This window comes from Heteronotia binoei, chromosome 6, assembly GCF_032191835.1.
Source record: "Heteronotia binoei isolate CCM8104 ecotype False Entrance Well chromosome 6, APGP_CSIRO_Hbin_v1, whole genome shotgun sequence".
NCBI lineage: Eukaryota > Metazoa > Chordata > Lepidosauria > Squamata > Gekkonidae > Heteronotia > Heteronotia binoei.
The window spans coordinates 7,910,414-7,928,861 of record NC_083228.1 but is presented as its reverse complement, the minus strand read 5'-3'; the positions used below and the strand labels follow the sequence as shown (position 1 = coordinate 7,928,861).

Below are 18,448 nucleotides of genomic sequence, written 5' to 3'. Positions count from 1 at the left end.
GATTTATTCCCATAGAAAATCATGGAGAATTGATCCATGGGTATCTGGGACTCTGGGGGGGGCTGTTTTTTGGGGTAGAGGCACCAAATTTTCAGTATAGCATCTAGTGCCTCTACCCAAAATATCCTCCAAGTTTCAAAATGATTGGACCAGGGGGTCCAATTGTATGAGCCCCAAAAGAAGGTACCCGTATCCTTCATGATTTCCTATGGAAGGAAGGAATTGAAAAGGTGTGCCTTTCCTTTAAATGTGATGGCCAGAACTCCCTTTGGAGTTCAATGATGCTTGTCACAGCCTTGATCTTGGCTCCACCCCTAATGTCTCCTGGCTCCACCCCCAAAGTCCCCAGATCTTTCTTGAATTGGACTTGGCAACCCTAATTGTGCAGGGGGTTGGACTAGATGACCCTGGAGGTCCCTTCCAACTCTAGGATTCTATGCTGGACCTGTGAAACTTTTGGGGAATCGTTATTGCTGTTTAGTCTTCTCTGGAACATGTTTGCATGATTTTGTTGCGACAGATTCTGAGTTATTCGGTCACTAGAACTTCGGTTGTGCCGTCTTTGTCCCACAAGTGAGCTCTGTCCCTTTCCCACTTTTCCCACCTGGGGATAGCCAACACTATGGTGGGCGGCCGGCCCGTTCCGGCCCAGGAGGCAGCGGCCTGGCCAGCCTCGCCTTTCCCTTCCCTTCCCTTCCCCGCCCCGCCGCCGAGCAAGGCGGGCTGCTGGCAGGAAACGGGCGGGCGGGGAGGCAGGCGGCGGCGGCCTCCTCCTCCTGCTGCTGCTGCAGCTGCCGGGGGAAAGGCGGGCATGTAGCGGCGGGAGCTGCTGCTGCTGCTGCGGGGATGGCGCGGTGGCGTCGTGGCGCAACTGCAGCGGGGCTCCTTGTCCTTTGCGCCGCCTGGCTCTTGGCCTCGGGCGCCCGGGCGGCGGAGGAGGAGGAGGCGGCAGCAGGCGGCGGCGACGCGGGGCCCCCGGAGCGGCGTTCCTCCTGCTACGGCGCCTTCGACCTCTACTTCGTGCTGGACAAGTAAGGCAGGCGGCCGTCGAGGGGGGAGGCTGCCCGGGGCAGAGCGCACGAAGCGCAGCGCGGCCGCTAGTTGGCACGGCGAGGCGGCGGCTTGGCGAGGGCGCGCAGGCCGGCTCGGTTGGCAGCCCCGGGGCCCGGCCCCTTCCTTGGCTCGGCCTTCGGCTCTTCGGCAAACGTCTCCGCCCCGCCCGTCGAGAGCCAGCCAAGTTTCCTCCGCTCGGACATAAAATATCCTCCCCCCAAACCCCGTTTTTGTCGTGATGGGCTCTATTTCGAATAGGTTCTGGGCTCGCTTTCTCTCCTCTGATCTGAATACAAAGCACTGTGAGTTCTAATTAGTTGGGTTGGATTAACTGGAATAGAATCGTTTGATTAACTGGAATAGAATTTCTTAATAGAATAGTGGGACAGTTGCTTGTACATTCCTACAGTAGAATCCGTCAATAGAATGTATTGCCGCTGGATGCTCTCCAGTATAGTTGCATGACCGCTCCTTGGTTCTCTGTTTTATGGATTACTCTTTCTTTTTCTTTTTAAAATTTGTTTATTATATCCTCACTAAGGCTGCATGATTTGAGGTGATAGATTACGGTGTTCTTTATTGTAAACTGAAAATCATATGAACATATGAAGCTGCCTTATACGGAATCAGACCCTTGGTCCATCAAAGTCAGTATTGTCTTCTCAGACTGGCAGCAGCTCTCAAGCTGAGGTTTTTCACACCTATTTGCCTGGACCCTTTTTTTGGAGATGCCGGGGATTGACCCTGGGACCTTCTGCTTCCCAAGCAGATGCTCTACCACTGAGCCACCATCCCGCTATGTTAATAATCTGTTAATAAAAATCTGATTAATTAAAAAAAAGTTTCCTCCGCTGAGCGAGACGCACGTTTGGGAACTGCCCGCCCGCGTGCTCGGGTTGCCAACTCCGGACTGGGGGAATCCTGGAGATCTGCGGGGGTGGGAGCAGTGTTCCCTCTAGGCTGCTCACGATTCTTTTAATCCGCTAAAAAAACCCATTTCCATGACTCAGCATACTGACCCACAGCCCACTTTCTCTCTATTCAGGACTGCCTGCCATTCCTTACTCTTGTCTGATGAAGGGTTCTTCGAGCACTAGACAGCTTCCATTCTGAATAAATCTTGGTTGGGCTTAAAGGTGCCACTTGACTCCTGCTTTGTTCTACGGCAGAGTCTTGGGAGCAACAGTGCTGCTTCGTGAGCTCCTGGCGTACAAGCGGTGAGCTCCTGCATGAACTAGTGTGCTCTGGGGTCATCCTTCCTGAGCTAAGGCAACAATGTGTGAGCTGGAGGGTAAAAATCTGTGAACTGGCTCACGCTCACTCAGCTGAGAGGGAAGACTGCTGGGGAGGGAGCTCAGTGAAGTCTAAGGCCCTGGAAGCCACCATCCCACGCTGATCCATGCTTCTGGGGGACCGGTCTCTGCAGTCTGAAAAGATGCAGTTCTGGGAGATCTCCAGGCTCCACCTGGAGGAATGGAGAAAAGCCCACTGGCTCCGTGTACAGTCAGCTTTCCAATGATATTTATCAAAAAGTCTCGCTGTCGTATTAAATAGAGTTTATTGAACCACTCCGATAATGCAAATCCAGCTTATTTTCCCAAAAGCAAACCGCCTAGAAAAAGTGTGGTTTCCAGTTTCTATGCCATACATCCACAGAGTCCGTTTTTTCTGTAGCTGCATGCGCACATTGTATTTACAGCAAATTAATCCATATCGCGACAGGTCCAATCGATCTTACTTCCCCTGTTTCGCTTTAATGCTTTATCTTAGCCCAAGCCTATCGCCTATAATGAAATACAAACAATAAATGGACTCTGTGGATGTATGGCATAGAAACTGGAACCAATCCACACTTTTTCTAGGCTGTTTCCTTTTGGGAAAATAAACTGGATTTGCATTATCAGAGTGGTTCAATAGACTCTATTTAATATGACAGCAGACTTTTTGATAAATATCATTGGAAAGCTGATTGTACACGGAGCCAGTGGGCTTTTCTCCATTCCTCCTTTCTGTGTGACTCTTTCAGTGTTTGCTCCACCTGGAGGTTGGCAACTGTAGGTTGGTGCCTGGGAACTTGAGGAGGGCTAGGTTTGGGGAGGGGAGGGGCCTCAGAGCCCGCCCTTCAAAGCAGTTGTTTTCTCTAGGGCAGTGCTCCCCAACCTTTTTGACACCAGGGGACCAGTTTTGTGGAAGACAATTTTTCCAGGGACGGGGGGTGGGGGTGGAGAGGATGGTTTTGGGATGATACAGCTGTGCACTTTATTTCTATTAGTTTGGTGTGGTGCTTAAGCATGCGGCCTCTTATCTGGGAGAACCGGGTTTGATTTCCCGCTCCTCCACTTGCAGCTGCTGGAATGGCCTTGGGGCAGCCATAGCTCTGCAGAGTTGCCCTTGAAAGGGCAACTTCTGGGAGAGCTCTCTCAGCTCCACCCAACTCACCCCACCCCACCTGTGGGAGAGGAAAATAAAGGAGATTGTGAGCCACTCTGAGACTCTGAAATTCGGAGTGGAGGGCAGGATATAAATCCAGTGTCTTATTATGATTATTATTATTGCTACATTGTACTATATAATGAAATAATTATACAACTCACGGCCCAGTTGCTAACAAGCTATGGACCGGTGCTAGTCCACAGACTGGGGGACCCCTGCTCTAGGGGATACTGATCTCTGTAGTTTGGAGATGAGTTGTAATTCTGAACACTGACCCTGAACGCAGTACTCCAGGTGAGGTCTTCACTCTGCTCTGGTAAGTCCTCACCTGGAGTCTTGTGTTCAGTTTGGGGCACCACATTTTAAGAAGGATATAGATAAGCTGAAACAGGTCCAGAGGAGGGCGACGAAGATAGTGAGGGGTCTGGAGACCAAGTCCTATGAGAAAAGGTTGAAGGAGCTGGGCATGTTTAGCCTGGAGAGGAAACAGCTGAGAGGTGATATGATCACCATCTTCAAGTACTTGAAGGGCTGTCATATAGAGGATGGTGTGGAATTGTTTTCTGTGGCCCCAGAAGGTAGGACTAGAACCAGTGGGTTGAAATTAAAACAAAAACGTTTCTGCCTCAACATTAGGAAGAACTTCCTGACCGTTAGAGCGATTCCTCAGTGGAACAGGCTTCCTCGGGAGGTGGTGGGCTCTCCTTCCTTGGAGGTTTTGCAACAGAGGCTCGATGGCCATCTGACAGCAATGAAGATCCTGTGAATTCAGGGGGAGGTGTTTGTGAGTTTCCTGCATTGTGCAGGGGGTTGGACTAGATGTCCTTGGGGGATCCCTTCCAACTCTATGATTCTGTGCTACCTCCAGGGCCCAGCTGGAGACTGGCAACCCTATGCCATGTCACAGACTGGGCTTGAAGACTTGGCCGGGGTGGGGGGACGACTGCAGGGCACGTGTGCAAATTGCTCCAAGAGACCAGCCGCATTCTGGTCACCTTTGGCTGTTGGGTCTCTTTGTTCCTCCTCTGGAACTGGGGCTGTGGTGCAGCCAGAGGCAGAAACGGTTGCATTTGTGCATCTGGAGCTGGAAGGACATTGAATCTGTGCTGAGGCTGCGGAGAGCGGACTGCAGACCACTCGGCTCAGTGCGGGTCCTACGCGCTTGCCAGAGTCGGGCCCTGTGGCTGAAAGTCGCCACGGATGAGGCCGGAGTTAATGACAGAGGGCCGCTGCTGCGGATTTCCTGCCGTTTTGAGCAGAGGAGGCAGCTCCGGCTGGCAGACAATGACCTCAGCGCTCACCCTGCTGTGCTCCCGAGAGGCTGGCTGGCTGGCAGAGGGATTTGGGAGGCGAAAGGGGCCCTCCCTTCCAAGGGAAGGCCTCCGGCTGTGCAGCTGTTGAGTTGTGCCCAGAGAAAGAAGGGGTGGGGGGAGTGAAGGTGAAAGGAGCAATGGTCCGGGCACCGCAGAGACGAACAATATTCTCGAAAGCACGAGCTTTTTGAAAGTTAAGGCTTCCTTTAGACACCCTCACCAGAGCTCTGACTCTCAAAATCTTCTGTCTTGGAAATAGGGTTGGTCTTTAAGGTGCCCCTGCGCTTCTCTTTCTACTGCCATCCAAAACAGCTGCCCACCTGAAAGGGGAGTATGGAGGAGACCTGTCTCAACCTAGTGATGCCATCAAGCTGCAGCTGATTTAGGGCAGCTCCTTAGAGCAGGGGTGTCAAACTCATTTGTTATGAGGGCCGGATCTGACATAAAAGAGACCTTGCAGGGCTGAGCCATGGCTGGCTGGGCTGTGTACGTGCCTACTTAAGACAGAGAGATGAACTTTATAAAGGACACAAAGATTTTTTTAAAGGAAAAAACCTTAAAATAAAGCATGCTTAAACATTAACACCCATTGGTCTTAAAGGTGCTTTCTTTGTAGCTTTACCATGGGATCCAGGGAACTGGGCAAAGGAAGCTCTGGCTCTTTCCTTCCTTCCCCAGGGGACCAGGACGGGGAGGAGCCTTAGCCAATAGAAGGAAGAGAAGCTTGGCTTAGTAGCTCTGCTGTGCGATTGAGAGCGCCTGGCAAAGCAAGCTCTCCCTTCCCCCTTTCTCCCCCCAAGGGAGGAGCCTCAGCCAATGGAGAAAACAGAGGCTTTCCTCTAGCTCCTGTGCAGTTGAGCAAGCCTTGCAAAGCAAGCTGTTTTGCAGAAGGAAGCAAGAGAGACAGAGAAGGAAGCAGACGACAGCCAGTTGCTCGGGGGCCTGATTTGGCCCCTGGGCTGCATGTTTAACACCCCTGCCCTATAGGGTTTTCAGGGCAAGAGACGTTCAGTGACGGGTTGCCTTCACATAGCAACCCGGGACTTCCTGGCTGGTCTCCCACCCAAGCACCGACCAGGGCCGATCCTGCTTCGCTTCTGAGATGCGACAAGATCGGACGAGATGCGGGTGCTCTGCACTATTTGGGCTAGATCTTGATGCTTGGTCCAGAGCGGTGGTGGCCAAACTTGCTTAACATAAGAGCCACATAGAATAAATGTCAGGTGTTTGAGAGTCGCAAGACATGACTGTCGCATGTTTGAGAGCCTCAGGATAAGCAGGAAGGAAGATGGGGAGGTGGAGGAAGGGGGAAGTGAAAAGAAAGCAACTTTAAATGCATTCTCCAAGCGGCTAGCTGGCTTGGCTTGGCGGAGTGATTTAAAGAGACAAACGCCTTCTCCAGGCTGACCAACGGGGCGGGGTGGGGGCTTCGAGAGGCACACAATATGTGTGAAAGAGCCGTGTGTGGCTCCCAAGCCACAATTTGGCCACCCGTGGCCTCGAGTACTTCTTCTCTGGGTCCCATTGGAGGCATCAGCGGCTGGAAGTTCATGCAAGCAGCTGTGCAACTCCACCCTAAGAGGAGGGGCTCTTTGCAAGGAGAGTGTCCACACTCTGTAGTTCAGGTTCCCTGCGGGGCAGCTCTTTGGAGGTCACCCAGAGACCTCTCTGGTGCTTGTGAAGGGACAGGCAGTGCCGGATTGAACCCTATGGAGGCCCCCAGGCAGTCAAAATCTTGGGGCCCCCTCGCAGATTATCTCAGTCCGAGCACCTGCGCCACCACCCACAGCCCCCCCCCCCTGCAGCCTGCAGGCCCCTTCTCAAAAGCCCCTTGGACAAAGCTGTGGGGGAGAGGCAGAGAGAGGCAAACTTGGGGACAGTGCCAGCAGCAGCCGCAGCGGGCAAGTGGGGTCAAAGAGTGGCTCAGTTGCTGGCTGCGCGTGCAGGCTGGGAGGGCTGCAAGCAGGGGGGAAACCAGGAGGGAAAGCTGGCCAGGGGGCCCTAAAGCCATGGGGGCCCAGAGGGCAGTGCCTGCTTTGCCTAATTGTTAATCCGGCCCTCAGGACAGGGAGGGAGAAGTCGCCACTGTTGCCACCCCCAGTCTGGTTTTGGGCAGGAGGTCAGGAGCTGCCCCCATGCCTGGTTTTAGGAGGGGTTTGGGAGATGTCACTCGAGGGCTGTGACAAGATTGTGATTTTATTTATCACATTTACACCCCATTTTTCTCCCTGATGGGGATCCAAAGCAGCTTACGTCACTCTCCTCCATTTTCTCCTCACAACAACCCTGTGAAGTAGGCTAGGCTGAGAGTCTGTGACTGGCCCAAGGTCACCCAGCAAGCTTCCCTGGCAAACTGGGTCTTCAAACTTGGGTCTCCCTTGTCCTAGGGATCCGCCAGCTTTTTGGAGCCTTTGGGATTTTGATACTGCATGGTGGGTGGGTGCAGCTACATCTGCCACAAAATGGCTGCTGCGGAAGGTGGAGCCAGCCTCAAAATGGCTGCCGCCATATAGCTTGATTCACACAGCGCAGGTCCTTGTGCTCTGGTAGTAGCTGTTCCCGAAGCAATATTTTTAAAAATCTACACTGCCCATCAAATCTCCAGCGGCCAATCAGAAGCCTTGCTAAGCAAAAGGACCCCATCCACTTTCTAAATACACTTGTTGATATTCTCCATTGTCTCAGAGAGGAAGGGGGGGGGGAGGCAGAGCTTGTTTTCCCAGGCTCTCTCAATCACACAGCAGAGCTACTGACCCAAGCCTTTCTTCCTTCTATTGGCTGAGGAAGGAAGGAAAGAGCCAGACCTTCCTTTGCCCAGTTCCCTGGATCCCATGGGAGAAATACAAAGGAAGCACCTTTAAGGACAATGAGTGCTGATGTTTTAAGTTTTTAAAGAAATATATTTAATTGTGTTTGTCTTTGTCCTTTATAAAGTTTATATCTCTCCTACCTAATCTTAAATAGGTACACCCAAGGCCCGGCCCAACAAGGTCTCATTTATATCAGATCCGGCCGTCATAACAAATGAGTTTGACAAGCCTGGTTTAGCCTTTTCCCCATTCCCAGTCAAAAATACACTCCTCTCCCAGATATCCGGATTCCCCTCCCCCTTCTGTGAATAAAACTGAAATTTGGAGAAATTTTGTTTGGAAGTCACTGTGGGTTGAAAAAAAAGTAAAAGCCTGTCTGCTGAAGAGATAGGCAGGTCAACAGCTGCATTTCAGAAGGAGAAAGTGAGCCAAGGGATCCGGTTCTGGATGGTGCTGAAGAACTCTGCCTCTGTCGCCTATGAACCACCCAAATCCGCTCTTGAGTCTTGTGGCCCGGACTTCGCGCGCAACCAGCGTCTCGGCTTGAGCGCCGGCTCACAAAGCTCTAACAAAGCAGTCTCTGTGTACGGCGGCAGCCCCATCCACGCCTTCTGAAAGGGGTTCTGTTCTGCTGCTATCGGGACCCAGCTCTGCGCATGTCACGGTCTCAAAGAGGAACATTTAAAACCATGGCAGCAGCTGGCGGGGAGACCTCCTGGCCCACCTGTTTCACACAGAAGAAGAAGAACACTGCAGATTTATACCCCACCCTTCTGTCTGAAATCAGAGACTCAGAGCGGCTTATAATCTCCTATGTCTTCTCCCCCCACAACAGACACCCTGTGAGGCGGGTGGGGCCGAGAGGGCTCTCGCAGCAGCTGCTCTTTCAAGGACAACTCCTGCCAGAGCTATGGCTGACCCAAGGCTCTTTAGCTTGGAGAAACATCGACTGCGGGGTGACATGAGAGAGGTTTACAAGATAATGCATGGGATGGAGAAAGCAGAGAAAGAAGTACTCTTCTCCCTTTCTCACAATACAAGAACTCGTGGGCATTCGATGAAATTGCTGAGCAGTCAGGTTAAAACGGATAAAAGGAAGTCCTTCTTCACCCAAAGGGTGATTAACATGTGGAATTCACTGCCACAGGAGGTGGTGGCGGCTACAAGCATAGACAGGATTGGATAAAGATATGGAGCAGAGGTCCATCAGTGGCTATTAGCCACAGTCTCCAGGGTCATCTAGTCCAACCCCCTGCACAATGCAGGAAATTCGCAAATACTTTCCCCCCTCCGGTGACCCAGAAGATGGCAAAACCCCTCCAGGATCCCCGGCCCAACTCACCTGGAGAAAAATCGCTCCTGATTCCAAAGTGGCAATCAGCATTTCCCTGGGCATGTAAGAAATGTGACAGGGTTGATGCTGGCTTGCGACGCACATGCTCGGCCAGGTGGGTCGTTTGCAGTTAGAATTGGAGCATGTCACTCCTTATGGATAGCCACCTTCCAATTGCCTTTCCAGCCCTGGAAGGCTAGTCTGACTTTGGAATGGGAATATGAATGGGGTGCTCTCCTGGACACGCTAGGCCAGATTTCTTCGGGTTCCCACGTAGCTGGAGCAATAAAATCCTCATTCAGCGTATCTGACTGCATGTCTCTTCATGTGTCTCTTGAACTGCGTGTCTCTTGAACGGCTTCTCTGTTGAGAATATTATCCCCCCCCCCCCCCCGGTGCTGAAATAGGGCAGTATCAAGGTTGGTCAGATGAATCCTCACCCATGAAGGGGCGTCCTGTACATCCAAGCCTTTGAGTTTAGTGGAAGTGTGAGGAGAACTTCTAGTCCCTGGAGTGGCCTTTCCCTCTAGATGTACCCTGGAAGGTTGAGGCTGACCCTCCTTTTGCTTTTGGGTCAGGTTTGTAACATCCCCGGCTGTCACTGCCTTGAGTGGCAGTGAGATGTGATGAGCTGATCCTGAAGTTTGGCATCAGCTACATCAGTTGTGATGCAACTCTTGACCTCACAAAAAGGAGAGATTTGCCCATCACACATTGGACGAAGATGAGGAAGAAGCCTTTCTTGGTCTTTCTAGTGAACAAGGAGAGGCAAGTTTTTTGAAAGTATTTCATACAGTGAAACTGTTACCTTTGTACTTGGACGGTGGCTCAGTGGTAGAGCATCCGCTTGGTAAGCAGAAGGTCCCAGGTTCAATCCCCAGCATCTCCAACTAAAAAGGGTCCAGGCAAGTAGGCGTGAAAAACCTCAGCTTGAGATCCTGGAGAGCTGCTGCTGGTCTGAGTAGACAATACTGACTTTGATGGATCCAGGGGGGTCTGATTCAGTAGAAGGCAGCTTCATAGGTTCATATGTTCTTCATATGTTCATATGCTCTGTTGAGCTCCGTATTGCTGATTTTTCAGTCAAGATGCACAAAATGAAGTGGCGTGGCAGCAATTACGCTCGGTAAGAGCTTCTGGCTGCACCGAGGTTGTTGTGGTGGAAAGTGCTGGCTAGTCACGGCTGATTTATGGTGATCCCATCAGGCAGGGGTGGCCAACGGTAGCTCTCCAGGTGTTTTCTGCCTACAACTCCCATCAGCCCCAGCCATTGGCCATGCTGGCTGGGGCTGATGGGAGTTGCAGGCAAAAAACATCTGGAGAGCTACCGTTGGCCACCCCCGCCATAAGGTTTTCAAGGCGAGAAGCATTCAGAGCTGGTTTGCCATTCCCTGCCTCCGTGTCATGGCCCTGGTCTGCCTTGGCGGTCTCCCATCCAGGGACTGGTCTGCCTAGCTTGCCGGAGCGGATGAGATCAGGCTCGCCTGGACTATTCAGGTCAGGGCACCGAGGTGGTTTATCTGTTTCTCTTTTTAAAATGCTTGGGTCCTGGCCTTCCATCTCGTGGTGGTGGAAAAACCAAGAGATTTACTGCCTCGGAATCTGGAGGTTCTCTTTAGTCACCATGGCTGCTAGTGGCTGAGAGACGTCTCCTCCAATTTACTCTGGCCTGCTTCATGCAACACGGTTTTCTCTCTAGAGCGGGCGTGTCAAACTCGTTTGTTATGAGGGCCAGATCTGACATAAATGAGACCTTGTTGGGCCGGGCCATGTCGGGTTGGGCCGGGCCGGGCCGTATGTGTTCTTATTTATGATTAGCTAGCAGAGATACAAACTTTATAAAGCACACAATTAAACACAACACAATTAAAGATTCTTTTTTAAAAAAAACAAAGCAAAACCTTAAAATAAAACATGCTTAAAACATTAGCGCTCACTGGTGTTAAAGGTGCTTTCTTTGTATTTCTCCCATGGGATCCAGGGGACTGGGCAAAGGAAGCTCTGGCTCTTTCTCTCCCTCCCCAGGGGACCAGGAGGCAGAGGAGCCTCAGCCAATAGAAGGAAGGCTTGGCTCAGTAGCTCTGCTGTGCAACTGAGAGAGCCTGGCTCTGCCTCCCCATTTTCTTCCCCCCAAGGGAGGAACATCAGCCAATGGAGAAAACAGAGTCTTTGCTCTGTGGCTCCTGTGCGATTGAGCAAGCCTTGCAAAGCAAACTGTTATGCAGAAGGAAGCAAGAGAGGGGGAGAAGGAAGCAGATGACAGCCAGTTGCTCAGGGGCCTGATAGGAGCCCTCTGGGGGCCAGATTCGGCCCTGAGCCACATGTTTGACACCCCTGAGCATCCGTTGGTCCAGGCCATTTCTCCACCTGCCTGTACATGTACTCTTCTGCTTCTTCCCGTCTACCACTCACTGCTGCATGCATAGACCTGGGCTCACCTTGTCTCTGGAAGAGTAGCATTGCCAACCTGCAGGTGGTGACTGGAGATGCAGCTGGTCTCCAGGCGACAGAGGTCAGTTCGCTGGGAGAAAAGGGCTGCTTTGGAAGGTGGACTTGGTGGCCCCACCAGAATCCTTCCCCTCCCCCAAACCCCCCCTTTTCAGGCTGCTTCCCCCAAAAGCTCCAATAATTTCCCAGCTTGGAGCTGGCATTGCTGCAGGAGACGCAAGCATCATATCCAGAAAAGGTCCTTTATTTCTTTATAATGTAGATGCGTCTAGTGCCCTTCTCTGAATTCGCAGAGCTCAGGGCGGTTAAACAACGCAAACTTTATAATTTAAAATCCAATTAAAATGACCTCAGAATGGTGCAGGAAGAGTCATACAATACGCATTGCTATCTTGCAATCTGCAGAAAGAGCAGAGGAGGGGAGGGGAGGGGAAGGGAAGGGTGTTGCAGGTGAAAGGGTACGAGGGCTGGACTGGAACATGGAAGGTTGCTGTATATGACCACAACCCCGTGGCTATGTTTCTAGGGGAAGATTTGGCTGAACAGGTGCTTGGATGGCAGGCAAGCTGTCAAAAGGAGCAACTGCGTCTGGACCCTCTCCCAAAGTGGCCTGTAAGGGACAAGGGGGAGAGCAAAAGATCTTCACAAAGATCTTCACAAAGGAACCAGAGCAGATGGGGAAACAGTTTGTTGGTGGCTTCAGCTTTGAGACTAGATGACAGCTTGAGAGGACACTTTGAAACCTGGGGCACACTCATTGACTATGTGGTAGTGAAAGAGCTACAGACAAAACGTTCCCACAGGTTTGGGTTTGTGACTCAGGAGGAGGCAAATGCTGCACTGGCAGCTCAGCCACATAAGGTGGTGGGACTAAAGAAAGCAGTCCCTAGGGAAGGTTCTGGGAACACCTGGGGCCCACTTAACGGGAGAAAAAAATATTTGTAGGGGGAACTGGAGACCTGGAAGAATGTAATCTAAGGAACTAAGGAACTACTTTGGGAAATATGGCCAGGTTACACACATCAATGTAACGGAAGATAAGCAGAGTGGAAAGAAAAGAGGGTTTGATTTTTTTGAGGTTGGATGATTGCGATGCACTTAACAAGATTGCTTTGCAGCGGCACCACACCATAAATGGACACCACTGTGAAGTGAAACCTGCGCTTCCCAAGCAAGAAGAGCAAGCTGGTCAGAGGAATCTGTAGAGCTGGTGACCAGGAGCGACTTTATTGGATCTGTTTTGATCTACTGTTCGTTGTTGTAATATTTGTATTCATAATAGCTTAAGGAGATATCATGAAGAAGGTTCTCAGCCTGTTGGAAGATCTTTGTGGGGCTGCTGGAGGACTGAGGCTGACACTTGTGTTATCTGTCATTTTTTTAGGTCTGGAAGCGTCAAACATCACTGGATAGAAATCTATTCCTTTGTGGAAAGTCTGGCAGAAAAGTTCCTGAGGTGAAGTATCACCCCCGGGAGAGCTGGGGGCCGTGGACTTTGGTATTACAACCTCCTTTGTAAGCCCCAGATTGGGCTGGGGTGTCCTGAGCTTCACTCCGCTCTGTTCCCTTTTTGTCCCGCAGCCCAATGCTACGGATGTCTTTCATCGTCTTTTCATCGCGGGGGGTCACGGTAATGAAGTTGACCGAAGACAGGTAAATGTTTTGTTTTTTTTAAATGAAGAATCTGGAGGGTAGAGTTGAAGAGGAGCGATCTGGTGACATTTGGATTTCTTTACTTGGGCTGCGATCACACACACTAAGTGGTGCGCTTTCAGTCCACTTTCCAACTGGATTTTGCCAGTTCACACAGTAAAATCCAGTTGGAAAGTTCATTGAAAGTGCATTGTTTGGTGTGTGTGATCGCAGCCTTGGTTGGCAGTTCCCTGGAGGAAAGCTGGTTTTAAAAGCAGGCATGGATAGTGTTTAACTAGCTTTCCCCCTTTTATGTGGTGGAGGGGAACCCTCAATTATTAAGACAAACTAGACCTTTAATCCTGGTTTAGGAAAGGAAAGGTCCTCTGTGCGAGCACCAGTCATTTCCGACTCTGGGGTGACGTTGCTTTCACGTTTTCATGGCAGACTTTTTACGGGGTGGTTTGCCATTGCCTTCCCCAATCATCTACACTTTCCCCCCAGCAAGCTGGGGACTCATTTGACCGACCTTGAAGGATGCAAGGCTGAGTCAACCTGGAGCCGGCTACCTGAAAACCCAGCTTCCGCTGGGGATCGAACTCAGAGCATGAGCAGAGCTTAGGACTGCAGTACTGTAGCTTTAATGCTCTGCGCCACTGAGCTCTTAATCCTGGTTTAGACCTGTCCCCAAACTGACATTCTACACTAGAATCAGAGAAATTTTATGACTATAATTTTATTGTAGAATGTCAGCTTGGGAACAAGGCTAAACTAGGATTAAAAGTCTAATGCGAAATTCAAAGTTTGAGTCCGGGGGCACCTTTAAGACCAACAAAGTTTAATTCTGGGTATAAGCTTTAGTGTACTTCTGTAGGCCAACACGGCTACCCACCGGAATTGTATCAATCATTAAGACTCCGTGAACGTTATTGAAACACGTATTGGAATTTCTGCCAGTTGTGCTTAACAAAGAATTCAGTAATATGTGGAATATTGGGAACTCTGACAGAACTGGAGGATTTGGGGATGGGAACCCCTCATGAGGTCTGCGTGGGGCGCAATGTGTGGTTTGGAGAATGAGACAATGTGTGAGCGTGGGAAGTGAAGCGGGTCAGAGCTCATTTCCCTGATCTCCACCTCTCTCCAGCTGCTGGAAAAGAGGAAATAGTGTTTTTCCTCCCGTGGGTCAAGCAGCCCTATGGGTCGAGCGGCCTCTCCCCTGGAAAACAGCACACACAGATGGGATGGGAGGATTCCCGCTATCGACTGTTCTTCTGAGCCAGTTCTACAAGCTGCAGAGACCCTCTCATGATTCTTCCAAATTTTACCTCACCAAGGAGGCCCCTTTCCACCTCAGGACATTCCAGAAGATTCTCTTGGGACTTTGGGGGCTTATTCTTGGGCAGCGAAAGCAGAACTAAAAGGCTTGCCTTCTCTTCCAAGGGAAGCCATCCGACGGGGCCTTGCCATTTTACAGCGAGAAATGCCTGGAGGTGACACGTTCATGCATGAAGGCTTGAAAAGGGTAGGTGCTCCCCTCCCTCCATGCTGTGATTGACACACGCACGCTTTCCTTGCTGCCTCTCAGCCTTAAAGACAGCAGCAACATTTGTGTGTCTTTTGTTGCAGGCAAATGAACAGATTTACCAAGAAAACCATGGAGGTAGGCCCAGGATCCTTCTGTTACCAGCTTTCCCCCATTTCCACTGCAGGTCTCTCTGAAGAGGAGGACTCTGTAGTTTTTGAACAGAGATGTGGTAGGAGAAGGGCTTGAAAATTCCTCCTGTGTAATTATTTGTTCAGTTTTGTATTATCCTCCCCCCCCCCCCCATTTAAAGATAGTGATTTTTAAGGTCAGAAGTGTGTCTAGAACACCTCAAGCCAAGACGTCCCAGCCGTTTGCCTTACGTGAAATGTCAGCACTGAGCTGGGGCACTGGGGAAGTATTTGGGTCTTTTCTTGTCCCTGGGTTTTTGAGCACTCAGACTTGCAAATTATGTTGATGCCGTGTGTGTAACGTGCTTCTTCAGCTGGTTGCCTGTGCTACCCTGCCAGGGGGTGAGCAGACTTTTTATCATATTTCCCTGCTCCCAAATTTTTGTCAAGGGGGTAGAATTCTCCTTGTGACTTGACAAGGCAGTAGAGACAGTCAGTTTCCCAAGGGCCAATGCACACCATCCTTTTGTATTTCAAAGATCTAGAGTCATCTCTCTTGAGAGTGTTTACCTGTGGAACCCCACTTGATTTTAATGCTAACCTGAGAATTAGTTCTGGGATAAAAATGGGTTTTTTTATTTGCATGTTTTTTTAAAAGACGGTTAGCAGTATCTAGGGCTTTTTTTGAGCAGGAACGCACAGGAACACAGTTCCGGCTGGCTTGGCGTCAGGAGGTGTGGCCTAATATGCAAATGAGATCCTGCTGGGCTTTTTCTACAGAAAAGCCCTGTGTGAAACAATGATGATGTCAGGGGAGGTGTGGCCTACTATGCAAATGAGATCCTGCTGGGCTTTTTCTACAAAAAAAGTCCTGGCTCTACCCATTTTTACTTCCCCTCTCCCCCTGATATATCCAGAATGTTTTCATTAGACTTCTTAAAGATAGTTGTGAAATGTCTCGAGCTGTTACTGGTTTCTGATAATAAGTTGCAGTTATCACTTGGTGGTGGTGGAGAAGGCTGTCAAATCGCACTTGACATATGCCAACCCTGTAGGGCAGAGGTGGCCAAAATTGCTTAACATAAGGACCATGTAGAATAAACTTCAAATGTTGGAGAGCCGGAAGGAAGGAAGGAAGGAAGGAAGGAAGGAAGGAAGGAAGGAAGGAAGGAAGGAAGGAAGGAAGGAAGGAAGGAAGGAAGGAAGGAAGGAAGGAAGGAAAATAGATGGGCGGAGGGAGGGAGAGGTAGCAAGAAAGCAACTTTAACTTTAAATGCATTCTGCATTCTGCCAGCTAGCTTGGCTTGGAGAAGTGACTTAAAGAGAGAAATGCCTTCTCCCAGCTGGCTGACAGGGCAGTGGGGGCTTCAAGAGCCTCACAATACGTGTGAAGAGCCACAGTCTGGCCAGCCCTGCTGTAGGGTTTTCAAGGCTAGAGACATCGAGAGGTGGTTTGCCATTGCCTGAGTTTGCATGGCAACGCTGGCCTTCCTGCGTGGTCTCCCATCCAAGTACTAACCAGAGCCGATCCTGCTTAGCTTCTGAGACCTGACAATATTAGGCTAAACTGGACCACCCAGGTCAGGGCAGGTTTCATTTAAAAAGGTAAAGGTAGTTACCTGTGCAAGCACCAGTCGTTTCCGACTCTGGTGTGATGTTGCTTTCACGTTTTCACGGCAGACTTTTTACAGGGTGGTTTGCCATTGCCTTCCCCAGTCATCTACACTTTCCCCCCAGCAAGCTGGGGACTCATTTGACTGACCTCGGAAGGGTGGAAGGCTGAGTCAACCTCGAGCCGGCTACTTGAACCCAGCTTCCGCCGGGATCGAACTCAGTCGTGAGCAGAGCTTAGGACTGCAGTACTGCAGCTTTCACACTGCGCCATGGGGCTCCAGGGTTCATTTAGGAGCCCGAAAATGTAAAATTGCGACCTTGGCAGTTCACTTATTTTCATGCCTAGTTACTGCATGCTGGATATTAAGCCAGGAGCGGTTGTGAATTCCCTGACATTTGCATTATGTGAACTCTAATACCAAAATGACGTTTGATTTCATTTTCAAGAAGATGATTTGTATATTTCAGGTAAAATGAAAGAAAACGTTTGAAACCAATACCCCTCTTTTCCACCCTTCTCGGAAGAAGCAACACAAACATTCTCTCCCTCACCCCCCACCCCGTTTCCCCCCCACCCCCACATCCTTCCAAGGTCACCTTGCAGCGCTTGTCTTTCTGTAACATGAGCGAGAAAAGACGATCTGGCATAAGAAACCTGTCAGCTGTGATCAGTGTCTTTAATTTCAGGCTGCATTGAGAGAGACATCTCAAACAATGATGAATTAGATTAAAAACACGTCCTGTAATGCAGCAATATTCTTAATCGCTGGGCTCGGAGTTCTTTCAAGTCGATGTAACAATGAAGCTTATTTCTTGATAGATATTTGGTTAGCGTTCTTCGTTGGGTTACCTGGTGCTTAGGGCCCAGTTGCCAAACTCTTAGCATTGCTAAGCGCTTGATGCCGATGGACGATTTGTTCAAGTTTTATGAAAATAGTTCAAAAATCCTCATTGTAGAGTAGACCGTAGGGCACGATCCAGCCAAAGCACTGCTAGTCTTCTGAGAAATTTATAGCCCAGTCTTAAGCTCGGAACCAGAACCTTATGGAAGATGGCATAGGACAGCCGTCGCCAGGGAGTAGCTGAGGGGAGATAACTGGGAGGAGAGATCAACTACAGTTGGGAATACCTTGACTGGAAGAATACCTATCAACCTATATATGAACTACAGCTGGGGATACCTTGACCAGAACCTTATGGAAGGTGGCATAGAGCAGCCATTGCCAGGGAGCAGCTGAGGGGACATAAGTGGGAGGAAAGATCAACTACAGTGGAGAACGCCTTGACCTGGAGAATACCTATCAACCTATATATGAAATACAGCTGAGAATACCTTGACCAGAACCTTATGGAAGATGGCATAGAGCAGCCATTGCCAGCGAGTAGCTGAGGGGAGATAAGTAGGAGGAAAGATCAACTACAGTGGGGACTACCTTGACCAGAACCTTATGGAAGGTGGCATAGAGCAGCCATTGCCAAGGAGTAGCTGAGGGGAGATAAGTAGGAGGAAAGATCAACTACAGTGGGGACTACCTTGACCAGAACCTTATGGAAGGTGGCATAGAGCAGCCATTGCCAAGGAGTAGCTGAGGGGAGATAAGTAGGAGGAAAGATCAACTACAGCGGAGAACTCCTTGACCAGAACCTTATGGAAGATGGCATAGAGCAGCCATTGCCAGCGAGTAGCTGAGGGGAGATAAGTAGGAGGAAAGATCAACTACAGTGGGGACTACCTTGACCAGAACCTTATGGAAGGTGGCATAGAGCAGCCATTGCCAAGGAGTAGCTGAGGGGAGATAAGTAGGAGGAAAGATCAACTACAGCGGAGAACTCCTTGACCAGAACCTTATGGAAGATGGCATAGAGCAACCATTGCCAAGGAGTAGCTGAGGGGAGATAAGTGAGAGGAAAGATCAACTACAGTGGGGACTACCTTGACCAGAACCTTATGGAAGGTGGCATAGAGCAGCCATTGCCAGCGAGTAGCTGAGGGGAGATAAGTAGGAGGAAAGACAACTACAGTGGAGAACACCTTGACCAGAACCTTATGGAAGGTGGCATAGAGCAGCCATTGCCAAGGAGTAGCTGAGGGGAGATAAGTGGGAGGAAAGATCAACTACAGTGGGGAATTCCTTGACCTGGAGAATACCTCTCAC

General features: G+C 50.2%; 1 protein-coding gene and 1 pseudogene across 1 annotated transcript in view; both read left to right on the top strand.

The window, feature by feature from the left end:
- Window positions 1–846: 846 nt before the first annotated feature.
- ANTXRL (ANTXR like) overlaps window positions 847–18,448 on the top strand; it is a 71,329-nt gene continuing 53,727 nt past the window's right edge. The window contains exons 1-5 of the mRNA XM_060240973.1: window positions 847–1,031; window positions 12,775–12,846; window positions 12,972–13,043; window positions 14,466–14,547; window positions 14,652–14,685. Of these exons, the coding sequence (XP_060096956.1) occupies window positions 847–1,031; window positions 12,775–12,846; window positions 12,972–13,043; window positions 14,466–14,547; window positions 14,652–14,685 (445 nt within the window). The remainder of the gene's footprint in view (window positions 1,032–12,774; window positions 12,847–12,971; window positions 13,044–14,465; window positions 14,548–14,651; window positions 14,686–18,448) is intronic.
- Window positions 11,945–12,595, top strand: LOC132573417 (heterogeneous nuclear ribonucleoprotein A3-like; annotated as a pseudogene).